Source organism: Capra hircus, chromosome 18 (genome assembly GCF_001704415.2).
Source record: "Capra hircus breed San Clemente chromosome 18, ASM170441v1, whole genome shotgun sequence".
NCBI classification, from domain to species: Eukaryota; Metazoa; Chordata; class Mammalia; order Artiodactyla; family Bovidae; genus Capra; species Capra hircus.
In genome coordinates, this window is record NC_030825.1 from 52965008 (window position 1) to 52983906 (window position 18899).

The 18899-nt window shown below is 48.3% G+C and overlaps 1 protein-coding gene across 1 annotated transcript; it reads left to right on the forward strand.

Annotated features, from left to right (window-relative positions):
• Positions 917–15503, forward strand: LOC108637996. Its single transcript, XM_018062537.1, has 9 exons — positions 917–1001; positions 2614–2715; positions 3006–3152; positions 5550–5693; positions 8332–8472; positions 10623–10748; positions 11592–11756; positions 12012–12158; positions 14507–15503. The coding sequence occupies exons 2-9, from the start codon at positions 2658–2660 to the stop codon at positions 14722–14724; spliced, it is 1146 nt and encodes a 381-aa protein (XP_017918026.1). The 5' UTR covers positions 917–1001; positions 2614–2657; the 3' UTR covers positions 14725–15503.

An 18899-nucleotide genomic window follows, 5' to 3' on the forward strand; every position in this document is an offset into this window, starting at 1 on the left:
GACAAGGGCCTGGACTGTTCTGAGCTTTTAGTTTCCTTCTCTGTAACATGGGGAAACTCAGGGCTGATTGCAACCGTACCAACTGTTAAAATATTGAGACTTTAACCAGATTTGGTTGGTAGAAATCTGCTCTTCCAAGACCCTGGCTGCTCCCCAACTCATGGCGTGTCTGGGTCTTCCCAGACACCCCCAAGTTCTGCTAACTAAAACGGAATCACCAGGTTGGTGAGGGGGACCAGAACAGCACTCTAGTAATGGGGCTGAATTGTTACTGCTGCAGAGCCTGCCCTGTACTGACTGACGATCAAATATTTTAAAAAGATATTTATTTATTTTTTATTTGGCTGTGTTGGGTCTTAGCTGAGGCATGTGGGCTCAGTGGCTCCTCAGCACGTGGGATCTTAGTTCCCTGACCGGGGATTGAACCTGTGTGCCCTGCACAGCCAGGTAGATTCTTAACTGCTGGATCACCAGGGAAGTCCCTGGTCAAATATTTTGGAATATGCCTCCTAGGGTTAATGATAATGGCTTGTAGGATTATTAGAAGGATCCAGTGAGTTAACGTCTCCCATAAAATGACCAGCAAACCTATTAGTAATAATATTAATAGCAGTAACATGCCCAAACAACAAACAAAAAAAGGTCGGGGGAGAAAAAAAGGACAAAAAAGGAAAGAAGAAAACAAAAAACCACAAAAACAGGCCAACTGTCCGTCTTTGGCTTCACTGAATAGCCTCTGGCTTGTCCCCCAGGCCCCTTAGGACTCAGTTTCCCCATCTCCAAGCTCTCTAGGCCCCTCCCCGGCTCCCAGTGGCCAGCTTGGCAGGTGGGACTCTATCTGCCCAGCCTATTTGCTCTCCCTCTTCCGGGGCTGACACCCTAGACAAGGCCCTTGAATAAAAGGCCAGGGCACCTTGGTCCTTCTTCCTCCTCTCCAGCCAGGATCGTGTTCTGGCTCCTCCCCCTTCTAGTGCTCCTGGGAGCGCTGGCAGTCCCAGAAGGTAAGTTGCACTGTGTGTGGTTCCTCGGAGAGGGAGGGGGTGACGGGAGTCCCAGTGCCAGCTTCTTGTATCTTGGCTTTTTCTTCGGCAGAGGCAGCTGGATGGGGTGTTTGAGAGCGTAGTTCTGGAGCCAGGCTGCCTGGGCTCAAATCCTGGCACTGCCACTTCTTAGCCGTGTGACCTTGAGCAAGCCACTTAACCTCTCTATGCCTTGGTTTCCCTGTCTGTGAAATGAGGATGATAGTGACTCTGCCTCGGGGGGCTCTTGGGGGCAGGGCATTCACTGAACTAATGTGTTAGAGGGGATAGAAAAATGCAAAATCAAATAACTTGATATTTCTGGGTTTTCTTTAATAGTAACTTTTTGGTGTTCAACTATCTGTTTTTTTTGTTTGTTTGTTTGTTTTTGCAATAACTCCTATACTGTACTATATTCCAGAAAACTCCTCCCTTACATTTTTGGAACAGTCCCTCAGAGCTATCTAAGAGACTGTATCTTGGGCTTAAGACCTCAGGAATGCCCCCAAATAAAACATAATTCTAAACTTACAAAAATTTTTGTTTGAAGAGATTTTTAAGAACTTAGAACAATATCAGGCCATAAGTGGCCTTGCCTGAAGGTGAGTTATTAATAATAATTTATTATTCCTACCTCACCTGACTATCTTCCCTCTGCTTACGATTCTGCTACCTTTGGTTCAGGATAGATCTTCCCTGGTGATTCAGAGGGTAAAGAATCTGCCTGCAATGTGGGAGACCAGGGTTTGATCCCTGGGTTGGGAAGATTCCCTGGAGAAGGCAATGGCACCCCACTCTAGTACTCTTGCCTGGAGAATCCCATGGACGGAGGAGCCTGGTGGGCTACAGTCCACGGGGTCGCAGAGAGTCGGACACGACTGAGCGACTTCACTTTTCACTTGGCTGCTGCGGGAGAGCAGTGGGGCTGGCTACTCTCATACTGTGGTGTGCAGGCTTTTCACTGTGGTGGCTTCCCTTGGGTGGTACGAGCAGTGTTACCCCACAAGGTCTGGGTGGCACGGGCTCTGGGGTGTCAGGACTTCAGTAGTTTCGGCTCCCTGGCACTAGAGCACAGGCTCAGTAGCTGTGGCACACGGGCTAAGTTGCTGCACGGCATGTGGGATCTTCCCAGACCAGGGATAGAACCCATGTCCCCTGCATTGACAGGTGGATTCTTAACCACTGGACCACACGGGAAGTTCAGGAAATGACTCTCTTATCTGCTCAGTTCTGGACTTGGTAGGGGAGGGGGGAGATGTCTGGAGAAAGAGTTCCATGGTGAGAATTGGTAGGTTACATGCAGACTGTCCTAAGCTCCAGCTTGGAGATGCTGATTTCAGCTCCCAACCGTTGCCTGCAATGTTTCACCCACCTGGAATGCCATTCACCCACCACCAGGAAAATGTTCATTGGTCTTCTCCCAGCCTCCCACCACCATTAGCTCTATTGGAAGCACAGAATCTTAGTCACTGACCACCAGGGAAGTCCCTCTTAGCTCCACTCTTGACTTGGGTGTCTGTGTGTGAGTAAGTGTGTGTGTTCTCCCTTCCTCCTTCTCAAATCTCAGGGTATAATCACCCCTCTCTCCCCACAGGGACCGCCAAGACTTGTCCAGTCTGCCCTTTGCTGGGAAACTGCATGGAGAAAACCTGTCCTCCGGCCCAGGACTCCTGCTGGCTTGGCCAGTTGCAGCTGGGTGGGGCATGGGCCGGCCGGGGTCGGGGGTGGGTAGGGAGGATGGACAAAGTGGGTGGGCAGAGGTTGGAGGAGAGTGGCCTGGACCAGCCCCCTCTGGTCATACCTCGTAGCTCAGCTAGCACAGGGCTGCTGGGATGGCAGTGGGGAGGTGGGGGTTGGGGGGGTTGGTCTCAACACCATCTGAAGCCCCAGACTGATCTGTGGGGATTGCTGCAGAGGGGGCAGAGGTCCCGGAGGACTTTGGGGCAGGGAGGTCTCTAACTTCCCATCCTCAATTTCTGTCACCAGCAAATGGGACTATCATCAAGAATGGGTCCTGCGTGGCCCCTGGGGACTGTCGAGAAGATGTCTACTCCTTGACCTACGGTCCTGGCTTGAGTCTCTGGATCCACACAGCCTGTTGTGAAGACAACTGCAGCAGTGTTACCCCACAAGGTCTGTTGGCCAGGCCCTGGGGGCCACACATCCTGCTGGGGTGTCATGGGAACTTGGCCTTAGTCTCTGGCTCTGCCTGGCTGATTGGGACAAGAAGAACCTCAGTTTTCTCATCTGGAAAATGGGTGTGCAATAATTTGTGCCAGAGTGGCAGACAGTGCAAAGCTGACACAGAGTAGACATTCTATAAATTGTAGCTATACTTATGGAGTTATTGCAGGGTGGGGGGTGGCGCCTAACAGAAGCCCCAGACTCTTCTTTCTCCTTGGGAGAGGGGTTGCCTGAAAGCTAGTCAAACAGAACAAGATATGTCATGATTGGTGATGGGCTCTGGTCTAGGGTAAGGGGAAATGCTTATTTTCTGGTGCTGACTTTGCACTTGCTCAACCTTGACAGTGAGCATCTCCTCGCTGGCTTTTTCCAAACTTGGCTCTGAACGGTGATAAAGATCACTTTTTGTTGCTTGGCTGTTTTTCCCAGAGAAGGAGTTTTGAATTTGGCAGGCGTATCAGTGAGGAGACTCTAGGCAGCTCCACACTTGGGGCTACTAGCCATCCGTCCAGACCCCCGGGACTTCCCTCCTCCTAAACTGTGCGCATCAGCCAAATACAACATCCAGGTCTGAGCTGAGAGTGGGGTGTGCTAGTCAGCATATAAATTGTCAGTTAGGAGTATCACTGCATCAGACAAAGCTCCTATGTGTAAAGAAATGTTGCAGAGACTACTTTAGAATACTTGGAGCAACTGTCTCATTTTTTTCATTCTTTTAAATTTCAAAATAAGCATATACACAGATCCATTCTTTTCCAGATTCTTCTACTGATCATTTTTATCTTATTTTTTTGTTCCTTTAAAATGTTTAAATTTTATGTTGGATTTACAACGTTGTGTTAATCTCAGATGAATAACAAAGTGATTCAGTCATACGTACACATATATCTGTTCTTTTTCAGATTCTTCTACTGGTAATCTTAATTTAATTTTTATCTTTTGGCCATGCTACGTGACACGTGGAATCTTAATTCCCTGACCAGGGATTGAACCCACGCCCTCTGCATTGGTAGCATGGAGTCTTAACCACCAGACCACCTGAGAAGTCCATATTTTTACTTTATTGCTCTTTAAGATTTTTTTATATTTTTATATTTCATTTTATATTGCAGTATAGTTAATTTACAATGTTGTGTTAGTTTCAGGTGTACTGGAGTAATTGTCTCTTGGTAGGGCTTCCCTGGTGGTTCAGATGGTAAAGAATTCGCCTGCAATTCGGGAGATCTGGGTTCAATTCCTGGGTTGGGAAGACCCCCCTGGAGGAGGACATGGATACCCACTCCAGTATTCTTGCCTGGAGAATCCCCATGGACAGAGAAGCCTTGCGGGCTGCAGTCCATGGGGTCTCAAAGGGCCAGATACGACTGGCCTTTGAAGTGATTTATCATACACGCATGCGAGATGCCCATAGCTGTCTGTAGAAATAAACTGTGAGCCATACAGAAAATGAAAGCTTTTCTAGTAGCCACATTCAAAAGTAGGAAGAAGCACGTGAAATTAATTTTAAGAATAGATCTTCAGGTACCATATCCAAGCTATTATTTCAACATGGTGATAATCAATATATAATTATTAATGAGATATTTTTACTTTCTTTTCCCAAATGAAACCTCTGAAAACACACCCTCTAGGGTGTGTTTTATACTCAGAGCACATCCCAAAGGGAACCACCCACAGTTTAAGCATTTAATAACCACGTGTAGAGAGAAGCCATCTATTAATCAGTACAGTTCTCTACTTTTCTGTATCTGCCAATGTTTCACTATAAACCCATGTTAAAACAATCTGTGGCTGTTTTGACTAAGGAAAAAAAATATGCTTAAATAGCTTCCTCTTCAATGTTTCAGATCTCTAAGAAAGCTCTGAACACTAATCAGATGGTGAAGAACCTGGAATTAACCAGATGGTGGTGAACTACTCTTTTGTAAAACACCACAATATTTTAAAATCTAAAATAACAGCATCACCTTTTCGTCACATTTGGAATTTGGGGCCTTAGAGGGAGGGCTTTTGTCTGTGTGGCCAATGTCTTGAAAACAGGGCCTGGCACAGGGTAGGTGCTCAAGAAATGTTTGTGGGATGAATGAAAGAACCCTTGGACTTCAGCATGAAGGTTTTCTTAGGACAAATGGAAAGCATGGGGCCAACTCCACCTTTGATTCTGTTCACTGCTCCTTGGAATCAGTCTTCAAGGACCAGAAGGAGGTGTCTCAGACCAGACTGGTCTCACTTTGGAGGAAGATTGTGGTGGGTGGAAGCAGCAAGAACAGCAGGTGGGGAAAGGGGGATGAACGGGGGGATTCTCCCTCAGCCCCATCTCACTCTTATTACAGCCACTCCCACCAGAAGCAAGACCCAAAGCCCAGCCCAACGGGGTGCAGTGCCACCACTGTCCCAGGAATAAGCTGGGCCTGTGTGACTCCCTTTCGGTCATGAACTGCACTGGAAACCAGACGGTGTGCTTCACCCTCAGTGGGACATGGCATGGAGGTAAGGGTTCCCTTCAGGAGGCCAGCTGCCTGGCCGGCCTCCACGCTGTCTGCACAAATCAGTGCGGAGGGTCATTTGCACGTGTGTTCCGGTTATTTATTGCTACGTAAACGTCTCTTAGCTGTAGTGTCTTAAAACAAGCATTTTATGTTATGGTTTCATCTTACGGTTTCTGTAGGTTGAGAATTCAGGAAAAGCTCATCTGGGAAGTTCTGTTCTCTCATATAGATACGGCTAGAGGGCTGCTGGAGCTGACACCGAGGGGCAACTAGGGGCTTAGTGAGCATCTCGTACGTGTAGAATCTGGGCTTTCCCATGTGTTCTCTCCGCATTGGTTACACTGGCTTTCCTTATGTCGTGGCTGCCTTGGGGCTTTTTATACAGTGGCTGGAGCTCCCATAGATTGATTAATGCAGCAAATGAGGCAGCGGTTGGGGCTGGTTGGCCCACCTCTCTCTCCATGTAATCTCAAAGCTTCTCTGTATGGTTTCTCTTCATTGGGCTTCCTCACATCATGGCTGCCACAATCTTTACATGGCAGCCGAAGAGTTCAAGAGCAAGTATTCCAGCAAACAAGGTGGCAGCTGCATGGTCTTTTATGACCTAGCCTTGGAATTCACACCCTGTCGTGTCTTCTGTGTTTTATTGATTGAAATCATCACAAAAGACCATCTGGTTTCGTTGGAGAGGAGGTATAGACCCTCACCTATTGGTCTTAAAGAATTTGCACGTTTTATTTATTTTATTTTTTAAGGTAAAAAAATAAGTTTATTATTATTAAGCCTTAGATATGCGTGCTAAGTCGCTTTAGGTGTGTTTGATTCTTTGCGACCCTATGGACTGTGTAGCCTGCCAGGCTCCTCTGTCCACGGGCTTCTCCAAGCATGAATACTGGAGTGGGTTGCCATTTCCTACCCCAGGGAAGATTTTTTTTTTTTAATGTGGACCATTTTTTAAAAAGTCTTTTTTGAATTTGTTACAATATTTCTTCTGAACATTTTATGTTTTGGTCTTTTGGCAGTGAGGCATGTGGAATCTTAGCTCCTCCATCGGAGACTGAAACGGCATCCTCTGCGTTGAAAGGTGGAGTCTTAACCACCGGACCGCCAGGGAAATCCCTGCAGGTGGATTTTTAAATCATCACGTGTTTGCACAGGGCTGGAGCAGAGGCTTTTTGAACAAAAGGCTTGGAACACAACCACAGTGATCAGAGACTAGATTACCTGTGAAGAGTCAGAGAGAGAAGTGGTCTGGGCTTGTGCTGCTAGCAGTCTGGTGGACTGGATGCTCCGCAGGGTCTTTCTGTTAACAGCGGCATGCTCGGAGGGTGGGCGTGAGAGGAATGAGAATGGTAGGAGGGGTCTGCTCCGGTGGAGAGAGGTATTTATCACCACCACTGTTTAGAAGTGCTGGTATATGATGATAATAAAAAGCAGACTGACTTTCGGTTGGTTTTATTGTTCTTAACTGCTCCGCAGGCAATACACTCTAATCTTTTAGCCTGCTTCCAGGATGGATTGCTCCCACCACCCATCCCCCTTGGTTCCACTGTTCACAGATGAACTAGATGCTGTACAAAAGTTTCGCCATGATTTTGGGAGCTTGAGGGAGATTTCCAAGGGTCCCCAAAGAAAACGAAAATGTGAGCAGAAATCAGAAGATCAGTGCGTGAACATGGAATGCACAGTGGTCCTGAGAGCAAATACTTATAACAGCCTGCTTTAAGGGACTTCCTTGGTGGGCCTATGTTTAAGACCTCTCCTTCCAGTGCAGGAGGTGTGGGTTTGATCCCTGGTCAGGGAACTAAGATCCCACATGCTTCTCAGTGTGGGCAAAAAAAAAAAAAAAGCCTGCTTTAAGTGACTAGATCTTGGGTCCACAGCATGGTTGGAGAACTGACTGTGTAACCCCTATGTAAGTCAGGGATCTTGGAAGGAAGCTGAAATGATCCCAGGTTGGTAGAACCCCTGGCTCTCAGTATTTTATTGTTCAGTTGCTAAGTCCTGTCTGACTCTTTGTGACCCCATGGACTGCAGCATGCCAGGCTTCCCTGTCCTTCACTGTTTCCCAGAGTTTGCTCAGACTCATGACCACTGAGTTGATGATGCCATCCAACCATCTCATCACGTCTTCCTCTTCTCCTCTTGCCCTCGATCTTTCTTAGCATCAGGGTCTTTTCCAGTGAGTCAGCTGATCTGACTTATCTGACAAAGCATAGGCCAGTTGATCTCAGTATAAGCAAAGGCAAATCCTCTCTAGGGAAAAGCCCCCAGGACTCCCACAGATGACATCAACCCCATGTGAACTCCCAATCCAGAGCCCATGAAACGCACAAGGAAACAAGCCACCATGAATGATAGCAGCGGCAACAAATAGCGGATATAGGTCCACAAGGAACTCAGCTATTATAATTAGCAGCCACAGAACATGGTGTAGTTATACGTGACATATATGAAGGAATAAAGTTAGAATCCTTCAAATGAGTGGGCAACAAGAGGTTGTAACAAATGACCAGATAGATTTGATAATGAATCATACAGAAGAATCAAGAGAGCTGGAAACTTTCACACAGAGAAGACATCAATTTGGGAAGACTCAAGCTCTGAGCCTCCCCCGCCAGTTTACCTTGTTGCTACAGGGACCCCCCAAACCCTGAAAGGCTGTGCTACACCAGAGATCTGCCACCTGCAAACGAACACCACTCTGGGCCCAGAAGCATCTGGATTTCATCTCATCACCAAGCCCGAATGCGGCCGTGTGACTCCCACCACCCAGCCAGGTGCTTTGAATGGTGACTTCCTGAGACTCTACCCTCTTTGCCCTCTCTGGGTCCCTAATGCCCTTCCTGATCTTACGTGTTCCCAAGTATCCCTTCTCCCTACCATCAAGCTCCCAGAGATTGCAATTACTCGTATGTGCACAGGCGCGAGCTCACACAGATGCACACAGACGCACTCACACCACCTGACACCGGGATGCAGAAAATCCCATTGGCACACATCCACAGACCATCTGCATTTACATCCTAGCACCCAAAACACGCCTGCAGAGGAGCCCTACGTCAAAACGAGAACATCCTGTTGTGTAAATGAGATTCGAGATCTAAACTCGGTCTAGAAGAAATCTGATGGTCTTTTCCTTTTCTTCACTTCCTGGCTTGTGAAAGAAGACAGATTTGACAACAGCCTTCTTTTGGCTTACCAAAGAACACTCACAATAGTCTTTGTCTTCCAGAAAAGAGAGATGTTAATTGAGATAGTATTTACCAGGTTAACAGTTGTGTTTTGTTTTTTTTTTTGTAAAATATCTATTTAATTTATTTGGCTGTGCCAGGTCTTAGCTGCAGCATGCAGGATCTTTAGTTGCAGCATGTGGGGTCTAGTTCCTTGACCAGGGATGAAACCCCGGGCCCCCCAGATTGGGAGAGTGGAATCTAAGCCATTGGACCAGCAGCAAAGTCCCAGCAACAGGTTTTTAAGTGACAACTGAGCAGAATTATAGACTTTTCAGAGGAGCAAAGGTAATTTTCAAACCTGGATTCATTGTCCCCTCAGCCCTGGGGGCATAGAAAATACTCTTGTTAGAACCTGCACAGCAAAGACAGTCCTGTGATAAAGAAGATATGTTTGCTGAATTTACAGGCAAAGCAGGAACATTCTCACCTTTACTATCTCAGATTACCAGCTGTTAGGCAGTTTACTTTTCAAAACTAATCAGAGGATTAAATGAATGATGACGATGAAGAAAAACATGGTAGGCTTGAGAGCTAAAATTTACAACGTGGAAAGAGGAAAAGGGCAAACTAGGATTACTGACAACTGGGAGATGGGGCGTGGAATTTTTGTGGGTACAGTCCTTGTGGATATGACACATGTATGCAGGGACACACACAGATGAAGGTTAGTTGTCAGATCCAAGCACATGGACTGGGAAAGAGACAGGTACAAACACACAAATATTAATACACAAAAGTACAAAATAAACACACACACTGAAACACTTAGCTAACATACACATCTGGGCTGCTGCTGCTGCTGCTGCTGCTGCTTCTAAGTCACTTCAGTCGTGTGCGACTCTGTGTGACCCCATAGACGGCAGCCCACCAGGCTCCCCCATCCCTGGGATTCTCCAGGCAAGAACACTGGAGTGGGTTGCCATTTCCTTCTCCAATGCATGGAAGTGAAAAGTGAAAGGGAAGTCGCTGAGTCGTGTCCGACTCTTCGTGACCCCATGGACCGCAGCCTACCAGGCTCCTCTGTCCATGGGATTTCCAGGCAAGAGTACTGGAGTGGGGTGCCATCGCCTTCTCCGACACATCTGTGCACCAACATGTATATCCAAGCACCCTAAACCTTGCTGGAAACACAGACTCCCTAGACCAGCCTCCTACACAGACACATGGGCTTCCCAGGTGGCTCAGTGGTAAAGAATCTGCCTAACATGCAGGAGATGGAGTCCGATTCCTCGGTGGGGAAGATCCCCTGGAGAAGGAAATGGCAACCCACTCCTGTATTCTTGACTGGGCAATCCCATGGATGGAGGAGCCTGGCGGGTTACAGTCCATAGGATTGCAAAATGTCAGGCACGACTTAGAGACTAAACAATCACAGCAACATAGACACAGAAACACAGAAATGCGCACAGACACCCACACACAGAGGGGCTCATGAAAGCAGACACACAAACATTCCTACCTTTCTTCAGACAGTTCCAGAACACACAGAGGGCAACACATGCATGTACAGCCACATGACCACGTGTGCACAGAGAAACAGGCCTGGATGCTCAGACACACAAACTGCATCATCACAGAAGTGCATCCACACAGCACCGTCACTAGCATATAGCTGTGTGCCCAGAAACTGACACACACGCGCGTGCACGCGCACACACACACCCTCCAGCCAGCTCATCTTCCTCTCTCCCCAGGTCCCTGCACGGCCCGCAGCAAGGCTAAGGTCACCACGTGCTTCACCTGCTCAGACCTCCACCATTGCAACCCTCTCCCCTGCACTGAAGATAGGAACCACTGCCTTCAGACGGTGGGCATCACAGGTGAGCGCCCCGGGACAGGATGGGGGAGGACAGGCAGAAGCGGGATAGAAGACATCCAAGGCCTCGCCTTGCCCTCCTGTGTTTGCTGCTTCAGTTCCAGCCATGGTAACGCTTTCCTGGCTATGAAGGACAGAGGTTGGTTGCACAGAGGATGGGAGTTTAAAACCTGATGCTGCAAGTGTCATAGGAATTCCTGAATGGCAAAGCAGCTAAAAATATAGAAGCTTCACCAGACTGGTAAAGCATCTGTCTACAACGCAGGAGACCCGGGTTCGATCCCTGGGTCAGGAAGATCCGCTGGAGAAGGAAATGGCAATCCACCCCAGTACTATTGCCTGGAAAATCCCATGGACAGAGGAGCCTGGTAGGCTACAGTCCATGGGGTCAAAAAGAGTCGGACACGACTGAGCGACTTCACTTACTTACTTACTTACCAGACACAAGAAGATAAATACTGTATAATTCCGCTTACATGAGGTATCTAGAGTGGCCAAAATCATGGATAAAGAAAGTAGAATGGTGATAGATTCAATTCTGCAAAATGAAAAATTCTAGAGATGTATTACCTGACAATGTAATACAGTGAACACGATTGAACTGCACACTTAAAACTGGCCAAGAAGGTAAATTTTATATTATGTATATACATATTTTTACCACAATGATCAAAAAACAGACTTCATGACTTAACAATGATTTGGGGAATTCCCATGCAGTCCAGTGATTTGGACTCAGCATTTTCACAGCAGAGGGTGCCCATGGAGGTGTGGGTTCAGTCTCTGGTGGGGGAATGAAGATGGCTCGTATTTGCTTTTCATGAACCCACCCTCCATATCCTTCCAGTCCTAGGTGCAACTAACTCTGTCGCTTGGAGAAACAGTTCCTGCGTGGCCTCCAAGAATTGCACATCTGACAACTCCGTCTCCGCCTTGACCTACAGCATTGGTTTTGGCTTCTGGGTCAACACCACCTGTTGCCAAGGCAACTGCCAAGAGCCCAGTCCTCTCGGTGCGCTGCCACCAGAAAGTGGTCAGATGGGAGGCCAAGGAGGTGGTGGGGTGACTTTGGAGGAGAGTTTGCCCTGGATTGAGGAGGGTGGGCACTCAACCCACATTACCAGTCAGGTTGCCCTAAGCCACCTTGACTGCAGCTCCCTGGGAAATCCCATTAAGGTCATCCCCCTGTAGTAGAGCCTGTGAGCACACGAAGGACCCTGGGAGGTCCTGAGAGCCCTCCCGGCTGACCATCACTCTCCCCCTACAGCTGCCCTGCCAGCCTCAAGCGCCCTGAGTGAGTTCCTGTGCCCTACATGTCCTGGGGGCCACTCGGGGCCCTGCAGCCCCTCCTTCTACATGCAGTGTCCCAGCAGGGAGACGGAGTGTATCCACGGGAACCTGGTGTCTGAAGCAGGTAAGATGTGTGTTTGTGTGCGAGCACCTGTGCACGAGAGAGTCTGAACACGCTGGTTTGGGATACAGGCATGCCTGAGTTTGGGGGGCCCAGTCCCATCATTGACCCTGTGTGGCCCAAGCACCTTCATCTCTTTTAGCCTCATTTTTCTCTTCTGATAAGTGGGGATGCTAGAAGCATACCTCACAGGGTTTGATGAGGATGAAATGAGTTCATGAGAGAGGTGATGGAGTGGAGGGCGGAAAGCAGGACTCTGGGGCCAGGCTGCTTGGGTTCAAATCCTAGCCCTTATGAGCTGGGTGACCCTGGGCAGGGGACTTTCTTTGTCTGTGCCTCAATTTCCCCATCTGATAATCAAAGTCTCTTATCTGTTATGAATCTTAAATAAGATAATCCATGAAGCTTCTAGATATGTGCTGTCCAAAAGAAATACAATGTCCACATATGCAAATTAAAAACTTTTACTAGCCTTCCTTGGAGAAGGAAATGGCAATCCACTCCAGTATTCTTGCCTGGAGAATCCCATGGACAGAGAAGCCTAGTAGGTTACAGTCCACGGGGTCACAAAGAGTCGGACACGACCGAGGGACTTCACCTCACCTCACCTCACCTAGCCTTATGCAAAAGGTAAAAGGTGAAATTCATTGAATAATATATTTTCTTCTGGCTTCTCTTTTTTAACTTTAAATTGATTTATTTTTTAATTGAAGGGTAATTGCTTTACAGAATTGTGTTGGTTTCCACCAAACGAATAACATATATTTTTAACCCAACTTATCCAACAGTTATCATTTCAACATGCAAATGACATGAGAAATGATAAACGAGATATCTTACATTCATTTTTTCCTACTAAGTCTTTGAAATCTCACTTGGGTTTTACACTCATAGCCCATCCCAGTTCAAACCAACCACATGGCAGGGGCTCAAGAGCCACATACAGCTAGTGGCTACTATACTGAATAGCATAATTCTAGAACATAGTAAGGGCTATGTATGGCATGTCAGCAAATCTAAGGTGATGGAAAGACAGGAAGACAGCTGTCTTCCAAAGTGTTCAAAAATATATGCATGTACTCAGAGGTAGAGAATCTGCCTGCCAAGACAGGAGACTCGGGTTCCATCCCTGGGTTGGGAAGATTCCCTGGAGATGGAAATGGCAATGGCAACCCACTCCAGTGTTCTTGCCTGGGAAATCCTACAGACAGAGGAACCTGCTGGGCTACAGTCCACAGGGTTGCAAAGAGCAGAATACAACTGAGTGACTAAACTGTGTGTATGTGTGCGTGTGTGTTGGGGAATAGGGATTTGCATCTTGGAATTGATGACATTCAGTGTTACTGGTTCGGAGAAGGCAATGGCACCCCACTCCAGTACTCTTGCCTGGAAAATCCCAAGGGCGGAGGAGCCTGGTGGGCTGCAGTCCATGGGGTCACTAAGAGTCGGACACGACTGAGCAACTTCCCTTTCACTTTTCACTTACATGCATTGGAGAAGGAAATGGCAACCCACTCCAGTGTTCTTGCCTGGAGGACCCCAGGGATGGGGGAGCCTGTTGGGGTCGCACAGAGTCGGACACGACTGACTCGCCTCAGCAGCAGCAGCAGCAGCGTTGGTGGTGATCACTGTTAACTGTGAATAAGGCTCAGGTGGACTGAATAGCTCTTTAATCGATCACTGTCCAGGGAAGGGATGAACTGGGGAAGTTGGTTTTTGTGCACGAGGGGGTAAGTGTGCGGGTGTTTCCGGAGGAGGGGTGATATGTCGGTGAGCGGGAAGCCTGGGTGTGTTTGTGCAGTTTGTTCTCTGGTCTCTTGGGCTTCATATGGGCTGTGATTGAGGTGTGTGTGTGTGTGTGTGTGTGTACATGTGTGGGTGGGTGTGCATGATGGGGGGTGTGGGACCATAACTCACAAACATGGCTCTTTGAGGAAGTGTACTCCAGTTCAGGGCAAGATGACACAAACTCAGACTGTGCTGTGAGGCTTACATTTCTTTTTAACTTTTCTATTATGGAGAAATTCAAAGGCAGATATAAGAGTAAACGGTTTAATAAGCCCTGTGGACCTTTGACCCAACTGTGATCATTATCTGCTCATGGCCGATCCTGTTTTATCTCTACCCAGGTCCCATGTTATTTTGAATACACGCAGATATCCCATTACTCAACCATAAGCATTTCCACATGTGGCTAAAAGATAAGGACCTAAAAAATCACACCAACAGTTGTGGTTAAGTATTTTCCTGTTGGTGTGTACCTGCCGCTCAGTCAAGTCCAACTCTGTGCCACCCTATGGACTGCAGTCCCCCAGGCTCCTCACGCCCCGTCCCCACCCTCGTCTCCGCAGGCGGCCGGAACCTGAGCGTGCGCGGCTGCGGCACCCGCGACCTGTGCCAGGAAGAGGGCTTCCCGGCGCTCCCGGGCCACCGGCTGGCCGGCCCGCCCGTCTGCAACGCCAGGCAACGTGCCATCCTGGACCCCAAGTGCCACTCGGGCGCGGCGCTTGGCCTCCGCCTCGCCCTGCCGGTGCTGACCATCGCACTGGGCACCGCGACCCTCTCCTGAGCCAGCCCGCCTGCACCCCCGACCCCCGCCCCGAAGCCTCCCTGCTTGTTCCGCCAGATGGTGCCCCCCTACCAGGGCATTTCTAGGGGGTTGGAAGCTTCCAGTGAGAAAGTAAAAAAAGTAGGGGTGAGCCTCCTCCCTCAGACTAAGAGATTCCCCAAAGCTAGTCCTCTTTCTTTACGCTGGGACCCCAAAGGCTGCGCTTCTTCCCTCGGACTAGGGCTTCCTCAAGTCTGGTCCTCTTTCCTCACCAAGGGCTTCAAGGGCTGTGCCTCCTTCCTCAGACTAGGCTGTTTTTCCTCCTAGGATGAGAGATGCTTCTAAGATTACACATTCTCCTTCGTACTGGGGGGCCCAAAGACTAAATAAACATCCTTCCTCAAACTAGGAGGTTCCCAATACCAGGCTACTCCCTCAGACTGTATCTCTTCTCAAGAACATTAGAGAGCAGCTCCTCCTTCTCTTCCCCTCTTCAGGGTCTAGCAAGGTCCTGGCAGCCAAGCTGGGGCTTGAGGACAAAATACACCCGCTCCTCAGGCTTTCAGAGCAGCCCGTTCCAGCCCCACCATGGGCCCTCTTCAGTCCCGTTGTTCAGTTGCTAAGTCGTGTCCAATGCTTTGCAACTCCATGGACTTCAGCAGGCCAGGCTCCCCTGTCCCCCACCATCTCCCAGAGTTTGCTCAAATCCCTTCCAGTAAACATTCAGAGTTGATTTCCTTTAGGACTGACGGGTTTGATCCTAGCTGTCACCAAAGCTGAATGAATCGCGTTGCACAGTGCCTAGTGGTTTGGACCTCCTTTTGCTAACATTGCAGCCTCAAGTGGGCCCCCTGATGTGGTCTCTATACCCTGGGGATTCAGATGGCAAGGTCTGGGAGCCTTGAGATCACATGCTCAGTGTGGAGTGAGCGTCATTTTAAAGCAAGCTTTGGATCCAAAGGACGGAGCAGAGAGGTATAATAAAATCGAGGAGCTCACCGCAGACAGAAGGCCAGGAACATTTGCTCACAGCTGAAAGTAATAGAAAGCCCAACGAGAAGAACTGAAGCGATTCATTTAACAAAAATGCATTGATCACAATACTGTATACATCAAGCACAGTTGTAGACACGGGGGACGCTGAGTAAACAAAATCTCCTGCTCTCAGGAAATTTGTGTTTTTATGGGAGAGGAAGATAATAATCCTCTCATTTGGGTTTCCCTGATGGCTCAGATGGTAAAGAATCCACCTGCAAGACAGGAGACCCGGATTCGATCCCTGGGTCAGGAAGATCCCCTGGAGAAGAAAATCTCAACCCACTCTAGCATTCTTGCCTGAAAAATCTCGTGGACAGAGGATCCTGGTGGTCTACAGTCTATGGGGTCGCCAAGACCGAGTGACCAACACTTCACTTCATGATATTTCATATCGTAATGAGGACTCTGGAGAACACAGTTTGGGAAGAGAAGTGGGGATGCTGCCAGAGGGGTGCCCTTTCTAAAAAATTGCATTTATATTTCATATTTATTATTCATTTGGCCATGCAGGGTCTTAGTGGTGGCGCACAGGATCTTCAGTCTTCTTTGGAGCACGCAGGTTCTTTTCGTTGCAGCATGTTCACTCATAGTTGCAGTATTTGGGATCTAGTTCCCTGACTAGGGAACCCAGGCCCCCTGCACTGGGAGCTCGGAGTCTTAGCCACTGAACCACCGGGGAAGTTCTGGGGTGCACTTTTATGCAGGGAGGATTTAGAGTGTCATCTGAATGAAGACCTGAAAAGGGCTGACAGAGGGCCATGCAGAGGTCTGGAGAGCGAGTGGGAGGCATTCCAGGGAGAAGGAACATCAAACACAGAGGTGCCGGAGTAGGAGCAGTTGTGGTTCAGTTGCCAGGTTGTGTCAACTCTGCGACCCCATGGACTGCAGCACGCCAGGCTCCCCGGTCCCTCACCATCTCCCAGAGTTTTCCCAAGTTCATGTCCACTGAATCTGTGATGCCATCCAACCATCTCATCCTCTGTCACCCCCTTCTCCTGCCCTCAGTCTTGCCCAGCAGCAGGGTCTTTTTCAATGAGTCAGCTCTTCACATCAGGTGGCCAAAGTATTGGAGCTTCAGCTTCAGCGTCAGTCCTTCCAATGAGTATTCGGGGTTGATTTCCTTTAGGACTGACTGGTTTGCTCTCCTTGCTGTCCAAGGGACTCTTAAGAGCAGTAAGGAATACCTAATGTAATACAGCATAACAGAAAGAGTGGGGATGGAGATACCCAGGGGTCATTAATTCAGCAGTTCCTAAAGTCACTGAGAACCTACCTTGCTGCCCTGCTGTCCTCAGCATGTCGGTGTTTGCACAATGGTGGCCAGAGCTCCATCAGCATTTGTACAACCACATCCAAAGCTGGGAGAGGAGGCTTCCCATCTCTGTCTTGTCAGAAACCCCATCATCAAGCAGACCCTGTCATGTCCCGTCAGCCGATCTGTGGCAAGGTGATGGATTATCTCGACTGACTGTGCCTAATCAAGATTCAAGGGCTTCCCAGGTGGTTCAGCGATAAAGAATCCTCCCCTGCCAACACAGGAGACCTGGGTTCGATCCCCGGGTTGGGAAGATCCCCTGGAGAAGGAAATGGCAACCCACTCCAGTATTCTTGCCTAGGAAATCCCATGGACAGAGGAATCTGGTGGGCTAGAGTCCATGGGGTTGCAAAGAGTTGGACATGACTTAGCTTGAATGACAACAGTCTCTAAATTGACAGCGGCAAATAAACGATTGAAAGAATTTAAAAGTCATCAGAAGGCTCTTCACCTCCTTTACCCCACTGCACTCGTTTCCTCTTTGCCTCTGGCTCCTACCCAGTCTCCTTCATACCTTCCTCTTCCTCATTCTAACCCTCTCACTGAATTTCCCCTTTTCTCTGGCGCTCCAGCTGCCACTTCCTGTCTTGACACGTAATTTCCCCTAGAGTTGACAAGTCTCTGGGAGTTCCTGCTAAATGCTACATTATACCCTTAAACAGATAAGGGGAAACAAAAATTAAAAATTAATAAGAAAACCTTGCCAAGTCCCGGTAAATATTGGAGCTACACTATCCACTTTAAATCCCACATAGAACCTGTAGACAGGACCCTTAAAAAACCTGGCAGGAGCCAACAGAAGGTGAAAATTCTTACCCGAATCAGCTGTCCCGCACCTCCATCTGTAGCGGCCAGTTGAGAGAAGAATATAACATTTCACACTGTCTCTTCCTTTCCAGACGCAGACCTCTTCCTCTCCCAGAGATAACCACTGTCTTTCTTTCCTTCCTTTCCCCCTCCTCCCTTTTTGCTGCAGAACGCGTGGGAATCTGCCTGCAATGCAGGAGACGCCGGTTCGATTCCTGGAGAATCCCCTGGAGAAGGAAATGGCCACCCACTCCAGTATTCTTGCCTGGGAAATCCCATGGACAGAGGAGCCTGGTGGGCTACAGTCCATGGGGTCACAAAGAGTCAGACCCGACTGAGGTACTAAGCACAAACGTGGGATTTTAGTTCCCTAGCCAGGGATTGAACCCACACCCTCTGCAGTGAACACACAGATTCTTTTACTACTATGATTATTCACTGGTTTATTTTTGGCTGTGCTCTGCCTTTATTGCTGCTCCTGGGCTTTCTCTGGTTGTGGTGCCCGGGCCTCTCATTGCGGTGGCTTCTCTCACTGCAAAGCTCGGGCTCCAGAGCGCTGGAGCTTCAGTGGCTGTGGTGCACAGGCTTAGCTGCCCGGTGGCATGTGAAATCTTCCGGTACCAGAGATCGAACCCGTGTCCCCTGCATCGGCAGGTGGATTCTTAGCCACCGCACCACCTGGAAAGTCCCTGAGATAAATTTTCTTTAAGGCCCTTTCTTTTAAGCTAAAATATACCTGGGTGGTAGAGGAGAGCTATAGCCATCTGAGACGATAAGCTGAACTTTTTCCAACTGTCCTTTTATAACTAGTGTGTATTTTGTATTGTTGTACCTGATTCATGGAAGAAATGTTAAAATGAAACTATTAAGGTCTCTGTATCTGTCTCTGCTTATGTGTGTCAATAAGCGTGTTATAGATGTGTGGTATTTTTTTTTTTAACTTTTGGATGGTATTACAAAAATGAATGTGTAAAGAATTCTATCCAGTTGGCTTAAAGAAAATCATGTGCTTGCATAAATTAAGTATTCATAAAAC